Source organism: Salvelinus alpinus, chromosome 10, assembly GCF_045679555.1.
Source record: "Salvelinus alpinus chromosome 10, SLU_Salpinus.1, whole genome shotgun sequence".
Lineage (NCBI taxonomy): Eukaryota > Metazoa > Chordata > Actinopteri > Salmoniformes > Salmonidae > Salvelinus > Salvelinus alpinus.
In genome coordinates, this window is record NC_092095.1 from 49,431,132 (window position 1) to 49,451,405 (window position 20,274).

Sequence of the window (20,274 nt, forward strand, 5' to 3'; positions counted from 1 at the left end):
ACATTATTTGAATGATCATTGAGCTAATATCATAAATTGGTAAATTATCATTTTCTATATTATAGTATAACCGTAATAACTTTTCTATTCACAAAAAGAGTGTAGATATCCCACAAAAATATTTGAGGCTTTTGTCCCTGTTGGTCAAGGAGGTGTTGAATTTGCCAAAGACTATTGTTACAGTATGGATTCTTCAAGAGGGTCCACCTACACCCCAAGGGTATGGGGACTTGAAGGCGGGATGTGCTGTACCCCCTCCTCCTAGTAAGACTGAGCAACTTGTTGTGTCTTGATTGGAAAAGTTGGTTGAAAAGAAAAGAACGCTCTAGAACTACCCACGGATCAACCTTTAATACAATCTGAGGAGCCACGGTTCTGAACCGATGCTCTGAAACAACTAAACGATAACTATTCCGTCACTCAAGAACATTTGGAAAACTTTCGAGGATTCTCAAATGGGATCTAACATCTGTGAAGATTTGTGGCATATTTTCCTTCGGTGAAATTGTGAACCGCTACTATGGATTGCGCAGTTTGCAGCCTCTCACATGCGTCAGTCCCGGGATATCTGCGCATTGTGTTTCTCTGTTTGATGCAGTTGAGAGCGCTTGCCCAGTTAGGTAAGTCGAATAAATCATAACGTTTTAAAAAAGTACAGTAAGAGGTGAATGCCTCGACTATTGTCCTTAATAAAAAAGGAAGATAACACAATTTAGTTTAGCGCACAATTGTTGACTGATGAGAGCTTTGCAGTTTGATTATTTATTATGATCGAGGGAATAATACAACGTGTATTTTCAGTGTTCTTTCACTCCTCCAGATACTTTTTCATAACAAAAATTCATAGATAAGACTTGAGAGGATCAGAACATTTCCTCAAACTTTTCCATTGTCAGACAGCTGCATCAGATTTAAGGCAGTGTGGTATGGCGGTATGGACCATATGGTAAGAAAGCAGCAGTGTATTGGACACATCCGCAGACAATATAGCAGGGCTGAAAATCATTATAGCCATACAGTTACAGTCTGGATTGCTTTTGGGGGAGGTGGAACAAATGTCTCCCTTGGTACCTAAACCAGCCTTTTGTTGTTCTACTTCTAAATTAAATACTGTTAAACAATCATAGTATAGTATGGTATAGTTCTGTATAGGTCTATGGCTATTGTTATGCTTTGACACCTTACATAATAATGCACTGGACCCTATTATTATAAGTGTTCTAGAAATAAAACCAGCTGGAGAAATTGGCACTGTGTTGCTAAGGTCTCTTTCTTACAGTAGGCCTATAATGTAAGTTGTATATAATGCATAATACTGTAGGCCTAAGTGTTTTAGAAATGCAAGCTGCTGGAGAACTTGGCACTGTAGCCAGTTGCCGAGGAGGACACAATTAGAGGTTGTGTGGCTGTGTCATTTGGTGTCTAGTTCTAAAGCCTTGCATACCTGTCACTCACCACCAGCCAACAAGTAGATAAGTAGATATGCATAAGGAGTTTTGTCGGGGGCAGCTTTACAGGATTGTAACTATGTAACCAGTAATACAACATTAAAACAATGTCAATACAGCATTATAAATATAGCCTATGTGGGACAGTACAGAACAGACAGTACATACATGAATGCCGCTGTTAGATTGTGAATCAAGTAATGAATGGCATTTTAAACTTAGACAATTGTAGACTCGGAGTTGGACGTTTTCTCCCCAACACTGTAAGCCCCAAGGCATTTTTTACTCAAAAACTTCTAGTAAATTGAACCCAAAGTAAATAAAAAATCATTATTGTTTAAGTTGTTTGTGTGGTACTTATATTTTTAAGTTATGACAACAAATGTACTTTTTTTCCTAGCATGCGCTATTGCAGGTAGATTTTTGTGAATTGTATTTAATATCTGTGTTTTTGCATGTACATTAAGTGATTGATGAAATAACTTATGCTACACATGCTATTTAGTTCGATTTTTTTGCACGCGTTACTGAAATGGTTGTTTCAATATAAATGGCTTAGGTAGTCCCCTCACACTGTTCCTAACCCTGGCAGTCATTATGAATGCAGTTTGTGGGTGAATACACGTCACTTTGCAAGCCAGCATAATGTGACCTGCAGGTAGGGTTGCAAAACTCTGGTAAATTTCAGAGGTTTTCCAGAACTTTCGGTTGGGAGATTCCTGGAAATCCTTCATCCATATTTTTTGAAAATCTGGAAATTTTGGGAAAATGTATGGAATTTTGCAACCCTACTTGCAGACCTGATGTGGCCTTTAAACCATGAGTTTCAGGGCACTGTATTGTGATAAAAAATAAGGCCATATGAGATTTATACTGAATAGTGTTTCATTATAATGATAACATTCGCCTAGGAACTCACTCGGTGAAGGCCAGAGGACTGAAAATGAATGAATTCAGCAGCTATGTCTCTGTCACTAACAAATACAGTCATGGGTGGTAACTCTACAATTCACTCAAAAAGGCAAGGCACACTGGGAAATTATATTTGAGAAGTGGCTTTGTGGGGGCATTACTCAGAATGTTCAAGCTGATACAACTCAAAGAGGCACCCTACAGGGTCACAGTGACTCTATCTGTTTTCACTGGCATGTATTCATGGCTACCAAGGGAAGCCAGGGTTCCCAAAATATTTGACAAATAAAAAATATTTATATTTAGTCTCTGTGTTTTCATCATTTTCTATCAATTCGCATGTGGCTGAATCTCATCAGAGAAATCATCAGAGTGAGGGAAATTGCGCCCCTGAGTCTCAGTATGTGTTACCCATGAATCTGATGCTTTCTGGAACAAAAGAGTATGACACGTTGCCACCACAGCATTTGATTGATTGATCCCATTTGAGAATCCTCCCTTGATGAAAAATAATAACTGGCCAATCAGCGTTGAGCTGACCTCAACTGTGGTTTGTCCTGCTGCAGCAAATTGCCCCCAAGGGGAGCCAGTTTGGATTTGGTTTCACACTAATTTGGACTTGTGGTTTTGACTTAATTCTCTGTACAGGCCAATTATTATGACGGAAATTCTGATCTAACCATAAATTCATATATTGTGCCACAACTGAAGTTCAATATATAGGATAGATGTAGCCTAGTAGTCTCACGTTAACTAGCTAACTAACTTAGCTGGTTCATTGTTGCCCATGCGAGGTAGTTAGGGTAGCAAGCATTTCAGCTAGGTAGCCTCTGAAAACTAAAACTAAAAGCATACAGAGCCCATAGACCGTTTTGCCAACATGAAAGAGAGGACGGCATTAGCTAAGTAGGGTAAGTCCCAAAAATGTGTTTTACTTGCACACACACACTCAGAGAGAGAGAAAGAGAACCATGGAGAGCCACATGACACTTAGCAACATTGATTGGACTAAGTCATTTTTGGTATCTTTAAGTTTGTTTTCAGTGTATTAAACTAAGCATATATAGCCTTGTTGATTTGATGATGTTTAAGTGTTTAAGTTGAAATGTTGCTGGAATAGCAGAGGCAGTGCTCCCGTTGTCTTTGTGCTGACTTGCGGTAAACTCCGCGGCTATAAATCAGTAGCTGTTCAGTAAACTTTCGAAAACATGAAGTTGCTTGACCATTCTGTAGTTCATATAACTGTTTGTTACATGCAATATTTGCTTGGTGGACTTCACCGGACAGATGTTGCTCTCCGGTGTTGTATGTTTAGTTCAACTTATTCCGCCACTGACTGACTGTTGTCTTTTTGTTGTCATGTCTTTATTGTATATCACAGTGGCGTATGAACTAATAGTATGAACTAGCAGATACCATAGACTTCCAGTAAGTATGCTAACGCTAGTTAGCAATTGCACTACCGCAAGTCAGCAACTTCCTTCAAACTGCCTGTACGCAGAGACATAAGAAAATGGTATCCACGAGTTAATCTGACTCTGGGGAAGTAAATAAAGGGCCACATTGCCAAAATTCTGAAGTATCCTTTTAAGTGCAACAGGTTTACTCAAAGGTTTTGAGTAATTGGGTTATACAGTGCAGGGGACTAGTAGTTATACCATTAGGGGAAGTAAGCACTAGTTCCTTGGTGTTTCTCCTCTCCCACATCCAATTTGCTCCTTCAGCAGAGTTGTCACAACAAATCAATCAAAGAATGGGCCCTGACCCTTCAGTTCACCACAGCACGGCGTGTGTGTTGGTGAGTGCGTACATGTGTGCGTGCGCCTGTATGTGTGTGTGCATTTGTGCATGTGTGTGTGTGTAGCCAGAGAGTTAAACCACTAAACAACTGCCCTGAGAATGGACTCTGATGGCCATCTCCTCATGAGACAACAGAGCATTCTTTCACTAGCAGCACCATGGTTGGGGTCATAGGTCAGATCATGATGGGGAGCCTGTTGTTGTGTGTCACCTACTCTGTGTCTAAAATGGCACCCTATTCTCTATATAATGTACGTGTCTGTAGGGCTCTGGTCAAAAGTATTGCACTATGTAGGGAAAAGGGTGCCATTTTGGATGAAGTCTTAGCTTATGTGTTATGGCTTTTCAACCTCTGCCATATCGTAGATTCAGAGCTATGTATCTAATAGAACTCAAAGGGTTTTCTTTTATGGAAGCTTCTCTATTGTCAAACATGTAAAGTGTGGTGTACCGCAGGGCAGCTCTCTAGGCCCTCTACTCTATTCTATTTTGGCCAATGACCTGCCACTGGTATTAAACAACGCATGTGTGTCCATGTATGATGATGATTCAACCATATATGCATCAGCAACCACAGCTAATGAAGTCACTGAAACCCTTAACAAAGAGTTGCAGTCTGTTTTGGAATGGGTGGCCAGTAATAAACTGGTCCTGAACATCTCTAAAACTATGAGCATTGTATTTGGTACAAATCATTCCTTAAGTTCTAGACCTCAGCTTAATCTGGTAATGAATATTGTGGCTGTTGAACAAGTTGAGGAGACTAAATTAGTTGGCATTATCTTAGATTGTAAAGTCTCATGGTCAAAACATATAGATTTAATGGTTGGAAAGATGGGGGGAGGTCTGTCCGTAATAAAGAGATGCTCTGCTTTTTTGACACCACACTCCAAAAAGCAAGTTCTGCTGGCTCTATTTTTGTCTAATCTTGATTATTGTCCAGTCATGTGGTCCAGTGCTTCAAGGAAAGACCTAGTTAAGCTGCAACTGGCACAGAAGAGAGAGGCACGTTTTTCTCTTCATTGTCAGAGGGCTGATATAAATACTATGCATGCCAGTCTCTCTTAGCTAAGAGTTGAGGAGAGACTGACTGCATCACTTCTTTTTATAAGAAACATGAATGTGTTGGAAATCCCAAATTGTTTGCATAGTCAACTTACACACAGCTCTGACACACACACTTACCCTACTAGACATGCCACTAGGGGTCTTTTCACAGCCCCCAAATCCAGAACAAAATCAAGAAAGCGTACAGTATTATATAGAGCCCTTATTGCATGGAACTTCCTTCCATCTCATATTGCTAAAATAAACAGCAAACCTGGTTTCAAAAAACAGATAAAGCAACACCTCACGGCACAACGCCTCTCCCCTATTTGACCTAGATAGTTTGTGCGTATGCATTGATATGTAGGTGACAGTACATGTGCTTTAAAACATTTTTTATGTAGTTCTGTCCTTGAGCTGTCTATTGATGTTCTGTATTATGTCATGTTTCATGTTTTGTGTGTACCCTAGGAAGAGTAGCTGCTGCTTTTGCAATATCTAATGAGGATCCTAATAAAATACCAAATACCAAATTCCATCCAACCAAGTTACTCCATATAGTAGGGGTGTCTAACTCATTTTGCCACATTCAGTCTTCAACAAGGTCCAGAGGGCCGCACTGAAAATGTGTATTATATTTCCTTGCCGTCCAAATGTGTTGTATTTACAAATCCTCTATCTCTCTGCATACACACACCTCGTGTGGAAGCTTTACACCGTGTCTGTGTCTGTGTCTGGGAACTAATTCTCTCCAAGCACTAAGGTCAAAGGTTTTCCAAACAGCCATGTTTTCCAGAGGAGAGGAAAGGAGAGGCTGTTGCTGTTGGGTAAACCTAGTCAAATTGGCCTTTAACAGAGTTTACAGCGCGGTAGGGAGGTAACCTCATAAATAGTCTCTAGAGAACTCTCACCCCAGGACAAACCTTCATCATTAGCCCAGGGGGGCAGACTGTTGCTGGATCCAAATGATGCGAAATATGTCACGTCATTTGGGGATACTGTAAGACATGTGCTACATGCCATGTTTTGTAATTGATCATTCAACATAGATTTCATAATGTAGTCACCAAGGTAGGATTTCCAAAGTATGCTCGTCATTAGGTAGAAACGCAGTAAGGCCTTCCTATTCCTCCGTCATAGCTCTGACTGATATCCTGAAGTCCTAGTCGTTTTGACCCATTTTCAATTTACAGACAGGGAAGTGTGATATTGGTGCAGGTTCTTTGACACTTGAATAGACATGGGATGTGAGAGGTCTGACTTTAAAGTCATTTTCTCTCCATTTTTAGCCTTCAGCTGCGAGCTATGTTCAGACCCTGTCATGGATCGCTGGCTTTATTGTCTAACCCTCCAGGGGTGAGTTTAGAAAGGAGGGGAATTAGGTAAATGAATGTGTGTTATTTTTACCTGTTTGAATATACCCTCCTCATCTCTCCCTCTGAACGTTACAGTAAATTAACTCTAGTTCCACAGTTTAAGGAACTGACTGAAGTTATACAGCCACTGGAATTACATATTTTGCTACCTTTTTTTGGTACCATGCCCTGCTCACTCCCTTCCTCCAACCCTCCCTTCCTCACTCCCTCCCTCCCTCCCTCCAACCCTCCCTTCCTCCCTCCACAGTCCAGGTTGACATCACAGTAACTACCCAGAAAGACTTATATTACAAAAATATTAATCTTAAAATTAAAATGTATCCTGTGAATGTAACGTGTTTTCTTACTAACTTTGTCCTTCTGCCTCCCCCAGCTCCAGAGTGTTACCCGGGAGGATACCGCATGTTGAGAAACCCGTATCGCAGCGTGGACTTTGACTCCAGTGACCTGCAGAACACCGCCATACAGGACCTGATCTGTGATCACTCCCTCTCCCCAGGATGGTACCGCTTCAGCATTAACAACAAGCCTGCAGAGATGCCCACCAGCTGTGTGGAAGTAAGCTACAGCTGTTAAACCATGCCGTCTTGCCCCTAGTGTGTAAAGCGGTTCCACAAGGCTCCATTTTAGGGCCTGTTTTATTTACCATTTGCATAAATGATACAGGCAAAACTATGATTAACTCTTCACAGTGCAAGGGATTTTCTTGAATTACGTTGTCCACTACAGGAGATACTGTACTTAATCAAGTGGTTTTCATGATGGAACATGTTGTGCATCCAATATTTAAAGTGTGGTGTATTATGAGAATTATAAGGATTATTCTTTATAAACATCCAAACTGTAGTTACCAATGCAAGGCATGAATTACATGGTTCATTTCCATGTAAATGAGCCCATACAACTGATCTCATTCAATACAGCTGTGTTTGGTTTTTGCTTTTTGCTTTTTGCGTTTGCTTTTTGTTGACAGTGAAAAGTTGAGTGTAAACTGTATAATGAGTAGCTACAGAACAGGTGGAAGCTTTTTCACAAAGCGTCTCAAAGTAGGAATGCTGATCTAGGATCAGGTCCCCCCTCATATCCATTACAATTTAAAAGGCAAAACTGATCCTCGATCAGCACTTACTCTGAGATGCTTTGTAAATACGGGTCATTGTCTTCTCTCCAGATGAACAGATGTGGCACCCAGGCGCCTGTGTGGCTGTCTCTCACTGATAGCTCGTTGCCCCGCCCAGGGGAGGTCCGCCAGCTCTCGGCCTGTGCCACCTGGCAGTTCTTCCACGGGAGCACCAAGGACTGCTGCCTCTTCCGCATCCCCATCTCAGTACGCAACTGTGGGGAGTTTCTCCTGTACTACCTGCAGCCCACCCAGGGGTGTATGGGATATTGTGCCAAAGGTGAATTAGAATTACAGAATCACTGTCGGTTTGGTGTGATGGGATGTATGGGTGACTGCTTCGCTGGAATTTGGAATTTGTTATTAGCCTTAAGATATGTCTGTTGATCTATTTGTTCACTCTGGTCTAAAGCCTTTAAGTACATAGTGGAATTGAGGAAATAAAAAAAATCAACTGTATTTGTTTTGTTTTTAGTCATATCAGAATTTGGACCTAAATTATGCCCCACGGGTGAGGTGGAAGTCAATGGGCAATGCAAAGGTAAACAACCACAACAAGCTCATAGAAATGTTATTCACATTTATTGTGATTCTTTATTTAATCATGTCTGGTTGGTCCTTGATATCAGCTTCTTGTTCATCCCTCGTCTTTCCCTTGCTCAGCAAGTCTCCCTGCATTATCCTACAAGCCTGTGATCATCCCAGAGCTGGTGGGCAGCAGTGTCCACCTGCGATGCACCTTCAGTGGGGTGAAGACCTCGGGACTCCCCTTGGGTTATCTGGTGGTCTGGGCCCGACACCTGGCATCCAATATGAAGGTGGAGATCAGGAAAGATTTTATCATGGAGACCTTCTCATTGGTGGAGATGGACGGAGTCCACTTCAGACTGGGGGAGACGGTAATAATGCCTACCAGACGTGTGTATGTGGATGTGTGTGTGTACGTGCGTGTGTGTGTGTGTGTGAGTGAGCTTACGTGCGTGCGTTTGTGTGATGGGGGATTGGGTGTTGACCATCTTTGGTGGCTTAACCAATGGATGGATCCTGTTGACCTTTTGACCTTTCTGACTGGGGTTCAACATGTAGAAAAAAAGAATAGAAGAAGGTATGTCAGATTGTCAGGGAAGAGAAAGGAGGTCAGGAAGGGTAGAGGAATACATCAGACTCAGTTTAGGGTTGGTCTTTCTTACTTTTAATTGCTGCGAGGACTCTTTCACATGATTCCCATCAAATGCTTTCTTTGCAACTGGTATGTGGCATTGAGGCTCTTCTTCTAACACAGATATTAGATATCTTCAACCTCTCCCTGTCACGGGCTGTAGTCCCCACTTGCTTCAAGGAGACCACCATAGTCCCAGTGCCCAAGAAAACCAAGACTATTGCCCTGTCACACTCACCCCTGTAATCGTAAAGTGCTTCGAAAGGCTGGTCATGGCCCACGTCAAGGCCAGCATGCCAGGCACACTGCACCCACTCCAATTATCCTACCGCTCCAACAGATCCACGGAAGATGCCATTTCCATCGCTATTCACACGGCCCTAAGGCATCTGGACTAGAGGAACACCTAAAGTATGTGAGAATGCTGTTCCGTGACTACAGTTCAGCATTCACCACTATTCTTCCCTCCAAGTTCGTCACCAAGCTCAGAGCCCTTGGTCTGGACACTACCCTCTGCAACTGGATCCTGGACTTCCTGAACGGCAGACCACAGGCTGTGAGGATTGGCAACAACATCACCACTGTTGTCAAGAGGGTGTAACAACGCCTCTACTTCCCAAGGCGGCTTAAGAAATTTGGCCCGTGCAGGAGTGTTGTGACACACAGGAGGAAGACAATGAATAGGACCACCGCAAGCACACACCTTTGCCTCACACTAGTGCCAACTCCAAAGGGTTCAGACTCCTGACCTCCAGCTGTTATCCTGCACACACATCACAACTGCTGCTACCAGACTGTTATATACTATTGCTAACACTGCACAGTTTAAACAGTTGCCCCCAAATCCACCCCTCCCCAATACACGTGTAAATATTGGACTATAAATTGTGCCTTCCTGTATTATACTTATGCTTAAATGTTTATTCTATTCTACTCAGCCATTTACTTTATGTTCGTATTCTTATATTTTCTTATTTCTTATTGTTGTTGCATTGTCGAGAAGGAACCTGCAAGTAAGCATTTCATTGGACGGTGTATACCACGTGTATCCTGTATACGACTAATACAACTTGAAACTTCAGATAGCAATTACTGTGTTAGCGCTTTGTCTGCTAAATTACCATATATCCCTGCCATTTGAAGCCATGTGTGGATGGATACTGCGTGCGATACTAGTTGTGTGTATCCATGACAAGCTGTGCAGTACAAGGCAGGCCTGGCCTCACTCATCAGGCTCTGTTCCACACATGCTGATGTCACAGCTGGGCTAGATCAGGGGTGACTACTTTACTGGGGATTGAGTTAAACACACAACGGCTCCAGCCCTAGCACATTGCTCATGTAGTTTACACGCCATATGACTCAGTGAAATGTTTGGATGAATTACACATACAAGCCAACACAAAATAGAACGACCATTTTTATGACCCTAATGCCTTGTGCTTTTTTGAAGGGAAAATATTGAAAATGCTGTTTCATTTGTGTTATAGATAGCTTTGTCACTGACTTGCCAGGTGAACACTTGATAGTAGCTACTTGTGTCATTATTAACGTCTGATTATTTTACAGTTCTCCTGCAGTGTTTCCACGTTCCTGGGTAACTCCAGCCGGACACAATCTCTGGCCAAAGAGAGTGAGAGCTTCTACGCTGGAATTAAGGTAAACCATCATGACTGATGCAATCGCTCTGAATGTGTTTGAAGCTGGGATGGTTGTTGGTTGACCTCTAAATTGTGTATAATCCATTGTTGAGCATTAAACTCCTCCTGAACTGCACCGCGAGCTGTAAATTAAATGAACATTGAGCCCAGTCTGTCCAGGAACCTGTGTCTGTACTCTCTCTCTCTCTCTCTGCAGTTTGTTCCAGATGTGCTGCACATTGCGGAGGATGGTAAAGAGCATGCTGTAACCATCCACAGTACACTGCCTATCCCCTGTTACGGGACAGAGCACGGCCGACCATGTGGAGTCACTCTCACTCTGAGTGTCCGTGACTCAGGTGAGAATTAGAATAGCCTAATTTCCATAAACATGACATCTCTGTGTTTGTTTTTCTTTCTTTCTTTTATTTAACCTTTATTTAACTAGGAAAGTCAGTTAAGAACAAGTTCTTATTTACAATGACGGCCTAACCTGGCCAAACCCTAACCCGGACGACACTGGGCCAATTGTGCGCTGCCCTATGGGACTCCCAATCACGGCCGGTTGTTATACAGCCTGGAATCAAACCAGGGTCTGTAGTGACGCCTCTAGCACTGAGATGCAGTGCCTTAGACCACTCGGGAGCTCCACTGTGTGAGCCAGTGCTTACTGTACTAGTGCCAGAGAGGTTTAAAACCAAAAGACTCAACATGTGATTACTTCCTGTTTGTTTACACCCATCCAATCCTTTCTCAGATCTAGTGGCTAGGGGTTGATTTCATATTCAGGCTATCTGTCTTGCAGCTCAGTGGGGGTATTTACTAACCAGAGACTGTTATGTGTCCTGTTGCCCTCCCAGACAGCCTGGATCCCAGCGTGGAGGCCCCCAACATGGCCCTGTCTACCTGCCAAGTGGAGCTGCAGCCTACTGCAGCCTGCAGCCGGAGCCAGGGGTGTGCCTGGGCCAGCCTCACCCTCACCGCCGTCACAGACTTCACCCGCGACGGCAACCGCCCCAGCCTACTCAGCGCCACGCCACGCTCTGATGCACCGCGCCTCTGGAGGGGATACAGCCCCACACCCCTCAAGGTCCGACCGGGAGACCCATAGAAATATAATTAGAGCACATTACAACACTACAATGGAATTAGAACTTTGGAATATTCTAATTCACTTTTCTTCGCAAACCCCGCGTCCGGATGGGCTATAGCCCCACCCCACTCAAGGTCCGAAAGAGCGAGAGATAATGTAGCTGTAAGCCTCAGAACAGCTGCTTATAACACTAACAGAACTGCAGTAAATGTCTGCATGACATAGCACCACAGTGTTTACATGGTTAAAGAGAAGACTGTTATGAACCAACGACAAATCACTCACACTGCTTTTCTACGTGGGCTTCCACTCTTTCCTTTAAACTAAGTCTGAACATTACTCATGTAGCAAAACCGTTGTGTCCTCCTAAACCTCCCGACTTCCCCTTTGTTGTGTCATCACCCAGTCATGCAGACAGGCTAGCCACATCTGTGTTTTGTGTTTAAGCCAGTGAGATATGAAAGCATTTCGGCCTGTTTTTCAGACACACACACACACACACACACACACACACACACACACACACACACACACACACACACACACACACACACACACACACACACACACACACACACACACACACACACACACACACACACACACACACACTTGAAAGCCCTGTGCTGTTGCCGACACTTTAATCAGCAGGACCAGAGTGGGTCACGCTAAGCTTTGTTCCTCATACCTCTACAGGTCACAGTTCAAGATGTTCCCACTGCAAGCTGCTACTCTCTGACTGATCCACACATCATCACATTGGATGGCAGGTAGGTAACTGGGGCATGGTGGTTAGCATGCTGTGTCCTCTGTTGCTCAGAATAAAAGCATCTGCTAAATGGCATATATTATTATTATATATTAGTGTGTTACATATAGACTTGGAGACGAGTACCGACTTCCGATTTCACATCCCCATTCTTGTCCCCCACAATAGACCTTCTTGTACATTGAAATACAGTGTGTTTCAAAAATTGTTCTCATTTACTATGCATTTTCCCCCACATCACTTCTTTTGGCCGATTTTAATGATCAAGAAGAGCTATTTAAATCACCACTCCACCTCCTGCTAACTGATTAAGTTCTTTACTGTAATTATTATTATTTACTATCCTCTCACAGGTCACTACATGAGAGTTTGGTCAAAGCTGGTACTTGAAAACATTGCAAAAAACACCCACTAATCAGAGATAAATATGTTAAAAATGTTTTTCAGACCGAACAGGTCCGAAGGGGACCAGTCCATAACCTTCTAAATAGATAGAACATTTTAAATTCTAATTATTTTTTAAATAATTGCTTCACCTTCATCGTACTTATGCAAGCTCTAGATCCCATAATCGAAATACCCTTTTTGCTTGATTAGATTGAAAAGTGTTTTTTATACGCTAATTATTTGAAACTAGGTCTGGTCTCACCATTTATTTGAACTTGCCAGTAAAATAACTTTAATTGAACTTATTTGATGCGCATGTTCAATTCTAACAAATTGTCACAAACATTTTCACAAGCAAGATGCACAATACATAAATGTTGTTTTGGTATTTTAAGTAAGAACATCACAGCTGTGATATCAGTCCAATTTATCATCACTGTTTTAAGACATGTTTCTCCCCATCAGACGCTATGAGAACCAGCAGACGGGTACCTTCATCCTCTACAAGAGCCTCCACCGAGCGTTCGAGGTCCAGGCTCGTCAGTGGGACTGTGGCAGCCGCCATTACGCTGTGTCCTGTAACTGTGGAGTGGCGGCCAGGGAGGGAAACGAGGTTGATTGATTCAATTGTTATTTTTATTTTACCTTTATTTTACCAAGTTTGTCTCACTGAGATTAAACATCTATTTTACAAGAGAGACCTGTCCAAAACAGCAGTGCAAAAAGTTTAATAAAAAAGACACATTTACAACATAAAACACAAAGCACTACAGTTTAACACGTCAATTTACACATTGATCAGGCAAGATGCTTTGAGGAAATCACTTATTGATTGAATGAATGATTCATAGATTAATTTCATTTATTTGAAAATTAACCCTAAAAGTGCTAACAGAGGTCAAATGGAGGAATGAAACATAATCACTCTTTTGTATACTAGTGGTGCGTGGCTAAGCTGTAAATGTCTCAATAGTAAACTTTGTGACAAAAGCACCAAATTTGGCACAGAGGTAGATGCATGTACCCTGAAAATATATAGATATTCTCATTCTCATCAAAGGGGCTGCAGTGGAGCAGGTTGAGAGCTTCAAGTTCCTTGGTGTCCACATCAACAACAAACTAACATGGTCTAAGCACACCTTGACATCCGTGAAGCGGGCAGGACAAAACCTATTCCCCCTCAGGAGAAAGATTTGGCATGGGTCCTCAGATCCTCAAAAGGTTCTACAGCTGCACCATCGAGAGCATCCTGACTGGTTGCATCACTGCCCGGTATGGCAACTGCTCAGCCTCCGACCGCAAGGCACTACAGAGGGTAGAGCAAATGTTCCAGTGCATCACTGGGGCCAAGCTTCCTGCCATCCAGGACCTCTATACTAGGTGGTGTCAGAGGAAGGCCCTAAAAATTGTCAAAGACTCCGGCCACCCTAGTCATAGACTGTTCTCTCTGCTACCACACGGCGAGCAGTACCGGAGCGCAAAGTCTAGGTCCAAAAGGCTTCTTAACAGCTTCTACCCCCAAGCCATAAGAATCCTGAACATCTAGTCAAATGGCTACCCAGAATATTTGCATTGCCCCTCCCGCCTCCCCTCTCCACACCACTGCCAATCTCTGTTGTCATCTATGCATAGTCACTTTAATTAACTCTACCTACTGTACATGTACATACTACCTCAACTAACCTGTGCCCCTGCACATTGACTCTGTACCGGCAGCCCCCTGTATATATTGTAATTTTTTACTGCTGCTCTTTAATTACGTCTTACTTTTATCTCTTATTCTTATCTGTATTTTTTGAAACTGCGCTGTTCGTTAGGGGCTCGTAAGTAGGCATTTCACTGTTGTATTCGGCGCATGTGACTAATAATACATTTTTGATTTGATTTGCTATGGAGCCACCCCAGATTTGTACCCTGGGAGGGCGTGGCAGCCAGTATAAATAAAACGTAAATGAGCTTTCATTCAATATCTCGATACCAATTTGAGAGTCTCATCTTTGATATGCAAATTGAACTGAGTTGATAGCCCATAGCATTCCAGAGTTAGAGCTAAAAGTCTTATGGGCACCGGTGCCCATATCGCCTATATCACCCATTTTGGTGGCTCAATCGGCAATTTGTACCACAGAAACACTTTGAATGAATAACAGACAAATGTTCATAGCAAGTGGCTATGGATAAAATGTATCAAAATATCTCTTAAAACATGAAAAACATTCAAAACGTATATTTTGAAATATCACATTTTGACTAAATGTATGACTTTTTTTATATATATGCTTATTTTGGGGAATTTTAACTGTTTACTTGTGGTACTTTCTGGCAGACAGTGTCTCTTTGCAATCATTACCAATTTGGCGTAAAAAAAATTACTACAATTGGCACTTTTAAGCAAAAAATATGTTGCCGCTTTTATGGTTAAAGAAATGCATATATATATATATATATATATATATATATATATACAGCTTGTAAATACAGTAGAAAACTATAAGGATAACACAATACAGTCAATTACTTATTTTATTTTGTGGTCCTTAAGGTGGTCATGCTGGACATGTGTAACGGTCAGCTTCAGGAGACCAGGCCCCAGCTCTCTCTGAAGAACCTGGGAGGATATAACAGTGGGTCCAGAGGGACCAGCGGCTCCAGTCAGCATCGGATCAAGATCCATGAATCTCACCAGGGAAAGAAAATTACAGTAGGTATTGGTTCATTTAAAGTGATTACTTTTACCAAGTAGGTTTACCCATTCAATTGTTGGGAGCATATATCACTTGTGCGACTTTCTTTCTTTTTGTACAGTTTTTTCTCAGGTAGTCAGCACCTCTACAAGCATTTTTGTGTATGCGTCAGCTATTTACTAAAGTCATTAACGCCACTTTTATGGGCTGTTTCCTCCCTCACTGTCTAGACAGGTTTGGGGATGTGTGAGTTTGTGAGCCCACTGAGCCCAATATTGAATGAAACGACTTTTACAAGTCATGGAAAAACACATTTCTGCTCGGGGCAATCTGCAACACTCTACGATTGATGTAATGTAATGTCCAACATTAGGACTCCAGATAGAAAGATTTGGAGTTTGATGTTGTCGTTTGGATGAGTCCCGCTATGTACTACACTGATCCACACAAGAAAACAATGCTTGAACTCTTTCTATAATATGCAGTTTGCATTAAGATCTGTTAGATCGGGTGTAATAAAGGTTAACTCTTACTTTTATAATATATAATAATATATGCCATTTAGCAGACGTGTTTATCCCTTTTTATGCCTTTTTGTAGTTGATCTTTCCGTCTGGGGCCTTTGTGAGGGCGGACATCAGTGATTGGGGGATGAGCCTGTCAATCAGAGCTCCCAGTGTGGACTACAGCAGTACCACGGGACTCTGTGGGACGTTCGACCGGAACGGTCACAACGACTTCCATGGACCTGATGGCACCACCTATGGGAGCACTGAACAAGAACGCTTTGTGGAGGAATGGAGGTAACTATTAATGATTCTATATAGATCTGAGAGGGGTCCCCTGAGCTTCTAACTGTTCAGTGTACATTCCCCCCCACCCCTTTCCTTTTGGTCATTTAGTTTGTTTTGTTGTTCCGTAACAACCTTGGGTTACCTTTTCTATTTTACCTGGCATGAGAAAATAAAGCCTTGTTCAAATCCTGTGTTATCCCCAAGGCTTACTCTAATTCAGAGTCTGATGAGATAGCTCGTTGTCTGATCCGTATCCCTCTGTTTCTTCTTTGTGTCAGGCTAGCCGCGGGGGAGAGCTTATTTGACACCATGCCCCCTGTAATGGAGGTGGAGGAACTACGGCCTTTCTGTCGGTGTCAGGAGGGCTACAGCATGTCTCTGCATTTCACCACGGGCCACACCGGCGATCGCCACTATAACTTTAACCCCTCGTCGCCCCAGCACCAGGCCCAGTGCCAGTCTCACGACAACGTGGATTACACCTCTGTCTTCCCCTGGGTGGACACTACCTCTGAGTACATTAGGAGCTCTGAGCCAGAACAAAGTGACCACCAGGGAGTGTCCATCCTGAACGGGCCAGCTCTGCCTATGGAGATACACAAACAGCCGAGTTCCCAGATGGTGGACTACGGTGGTTTTGGGGACCACGGTGATAAGAGTGAGAGAGATATTGACAGGGAGCTCAGAAGAGACTTCCTGGTTCCCGTAGACGACAACAGGCCCAAGACAAAGAGACAGGTGCTCATTCTTTGAATCTTTTCTTCTATTTCTGTTTTTCTTGTTGTATAGTGTCCTTGAGTTTATTTGAATGGCCCTTTATTGTTATTATTGTCATTATTGCTATTATTACTATTGTCATTATTAGGCGCTGTATGAGTTCCAGCCCATCTTCACCTCTCAGTCCCTGAGCCAAGCGGACCTGGAGAGCTTAGCCTATTTCTTCCCTGAGGACCACCACCTGTCTGCAGAGCGACCAGTGGCCCAGCCTGTGTGGCCCACCCCGAGTGGGCTTACCTCGGTCAAGGCCCTGGAGGTGTGCCAGCTAGCCCTGGGGAACTCCACAGTGGGGACAGTGTGTAGAGGGCTGCTTGGCCGGAGGCTGGATGAGGCAGTGGACCTGTGCATCCTGGACCTGCAGCTCAAGGTATTTCTGTTTGTGTCTGAAATGACGCTCTATTCCTTATATAGTTCACTACTTTTGACCAGAGCCCACAGGGCTAGGAAATATGGTGTCATTTCGGACACTACCGTTGTTGATTTTGTAACTTGTTAGTATAGGTCTTGGCTAGGTCCCTTTTGTTAAGCCAATTGTACAGTATGCTCATGGATTTCAGTTTCCATTGACTGCAATGTGAGTGCAGTTAACCTTGAACTTCCTGAACTTGATGTTGTAGGATGACCTGGCCTGGGAGGAGGCTCTGGTGCACTACCTGGAGAACGAGTGTGAGAGGAGGCTATTGGAGAACCGGACCCAGAGGGTTCTGGAGCTGGGGGAGTCCAGGGCTGGGATGGAGGGGGTTGAGGGGATCATTGGGACGGTACTCACCGCACTGCGCTGCCCCAACTTCTGCAATGGGAACGGCCAGTGCACTGAGTGGGGTTGTCAATGCTATCCTGGCCACAGCTTCTACGACTGCAGTCTGGCTATCAGTGAGTATTCACTTGCAAACTGCTCAGAGATTGGGCATAATTTTGCGTCAAAACATCTTATCTTAAAATTGGATTTCATCAGCGTATTGGTCATGTTGTTGTTAAGTCTGCAACATTAGACTACTGCACTCTCAAGTTATTTTTAATATTGGATACAGTGAGTAATCCTAATCCACATCCACAAAGGAGTGCTGATTTAGGATCAGGTCCCTATGGTCCATATAATTATAATCTAAAAGACAAAACTGACCCTAGATCAGTACTCCTATTCTGGTAGGAACATAGACCCTGCTTGAGAGATGGGAGATAGTAGGATGCTGTTTATCACCAGGTAGAGGTCCGGGCATCCATCCGTGACCTCTCTCTGTGTGTTGTGTGATTTATAGCAGCTGATCTGGGATCAGGGTCCTAGGGGAATATGGCAGGGCGCGCCAATAAATCCAGCTAATAGCTCGACTGATCACAGGCGAGCATCAAGTCTGCCCCTGGGCCAGAGCACAGATCAAGGAGGGGACATTGAAGGGGAATTGTCTCCTCTTTTGCGTTGATTGTTTGTTGTTATGCTGTGGGGATAGCATCTTACCTTATCCAAGCAAATGCCACCGACTTCAAGAGTTGAATATCACTTATGACATTGTTTTCTGTAGAAAGTAGAATCAAACTAGAATCAAAGGAGGCAGACGCACTAGTACTGTACTTTATGCAGACAGAGTCAAAGTGACTCTTTCCAAATGTCAAACTCATTCTGGCAGGTATTATGAAACAGTGTGCTGCTTCATGACAATGTACTTGAACATGACCTCCCAATTCTATGACTTTGTGTCTGGCTGGGGATATATTTATTGCGACCGTCTCTGTGATTTTACTAACTGTGTTGTAGTCAAGGACAACGTGCCATTTTTGTCACATCGTACGTAATGTATACATGAGGGCCCTTGGATTGGTGAATCTTCCATTTTGGTTTGTCAGCGAGTGGGCTTGTAATTGCACTAGACTTGCATATTGAGTCTTTCTATTTGGAGCTTCCTCACTTAAACCTATTACACTCCGTCGTTCCTCAACTCTGACGATCTATCTCTCTTCTCCTCTCCCCTCTCATCCCTTTCTCCTCTACCCCCAGGTCAGCCCGTGGAGCTGACAGACCTGGAGAACAGTGGCCTGTGTGACATCAGAGCGTTCGACTGTCGCAGCGTCCGGGTCTTCGGCCTCGGCTTCATCGACTCTCCCAACCTGGGCTGCCACCTCACACGACTGATGGTGAGAGAAAGAACTCAGACGATCGTCACGGTCATACTAGGACATACCCCAAAGTGTTGCTGTAGTAAACAGAGTGGGGAACACACAAAAAGAAGACAGGGTGCTGAAATCTCTCCAAATCAGTATTTTTTTAATTGAAAGAGTTCAGCAAAACTATGGTGCTCTAGATTCCATTTTCCTATCATAGGAGGGGGGCTCATTGCAGTAGGCCGTATAATCATCCCTCAGACAGACTGGTAAACTGCTAGTTTACAACAGGACTCCAATGTCAGCTATGTAAATAGGCAGAAGGTGGTGGGAGAATGGGTCTGTCTAACCAACCCAGTATCACAGATTATTGTGAAATAGACATAAATTGCTTATTGGACTGTATATTTTTTTGGTATGCAGTTTACGATCACAGATAAAGACAGCAGGTTACTTAAGACAGAAATGGTAGGAGGGAGGTTGGTCAGGGAGGATGGGTTGGCATAAAACGTGAACGTCTTCCAACCCAAAGGTTGTGTGTTCAAATCTGATCACAGATAACTTTGCCATTTTCGCTAATTAGCTACTTTGCAACTACTTTTCATGTTAGCTAACCCTTCCCCTAACCTTAACCCTTTATCCTAACTCCTAAATGTAACCTGTTAACTACTTAGCTAGCATGCTAACTAACCTTAACCCCTAAACCCCCTAACCCTTAACCCCTAGCCTAGCTAACATTAGCCACCTAGCTAGACTACCTAACATTAGCCACAAAAAAATGGAATTTGTGTAATGTACACCAATGCGTTATGAAGAAAGACAATCATGTAGTACACACAAAATGCGTTGTGATGAAAATTGTGCAATACTCTTTTTTTTGTGTGTAAAAACTTTTCCGTGTGCCTGTCACGAATTTCGAATAAGTCATTTGTGTCTATTTCACAATAAGCTGTGATAGTGTGTTGGTCGAACAAACTACTGCTCCACAGGACTGGGAGTCAGTCATGATCAACATTGTAATTACACATTAGACACACAGTATTCACATGCTCTGATGGTGATCTATCTATCTATCTCCTCTAGTACCTGAATGGTGACCGGGTTCCGAGAGAGAAGCAGAGGACCAGAGCTACCTTCCTGAGCTCCAAGGCTTTAGACTGTTCCGTCCCCT

General features: G+C 43.1%; 1 protein-coding gene across 3 annotated transcripts in view; it reads left to right on the forward strand.

Moving 5' to 3' along the window:
- The first annotated feature begins 294 nt into the window (after positions 1-294).
- LOC139532192 (von Willebrand factor D and EGF domain-containing protein) overlaps positions 295-20,274 on the forward strand; it is a 48,295-nt gene continuing 28,315 nt past the window's right edge. For all 3 annotated transcript variants that reach the window (XM_071329494.1, XM_071329496.1, XM_071329495.1), the window contains exons 1-17: positions 295-620; positions 6,957-7,141; positions 7,755-7,983; positions 8,179-8,244; positions 8,367-8,602; positions 10,432-10,521; positions 10,720-10,861; positions 11,363-11,592; positions 12,292-12,365; positions 13,217-13,364; positions 15,294-15,452; positions 16,036-16,238; positions 16,508-16,967; positions 17,095-17,373; positions 17,624-17,879; positions 19,000-19,136; positions 20,187-20,274. The exon at positions 20,187-20,274 is cut by the window's right edge and continues 77 nt beyond it. In XM_071329494.1, coding sequence (XP_071185595.1) covers positions 521-620; positions 6,957-7,141; positions 7,755-7,983; positions 8,179-8,244; positions 8,367-8,602; positions 10,432-10,521; positions 10,720-10,861; positions 11,363-11,592; positions 12,292-12,365; positions 13,217-13,364; positions 15,294-15,452; positions 16,036-16,238; positions 16,508-16,967; positions 17,095-17,373; positions 17,624-17,879; positions 19,000-19,136; positions 20,187-20,274 — 3,082 coding nt within the window. In that variant the 5' untranslated portion in view covers positions 295-520. The remainder of the gene's footprint in view (positions 621-6,956; positions 7,142-7,754; positions 7,984-8,178; positions 8,245-8,366; positions 8,603-10,431; positions 10,522-10,719; positions 10,862-11,362; positions 11,593-12,291; positions 12,366-13,216; positions 13,365-15,293; positions 15,453-16,035; positions 16,239-16,507; positions 16,968-17,094; positions 17,374-17,623; positions 17,880-18,999; positions 19,137-20,186) is intronic.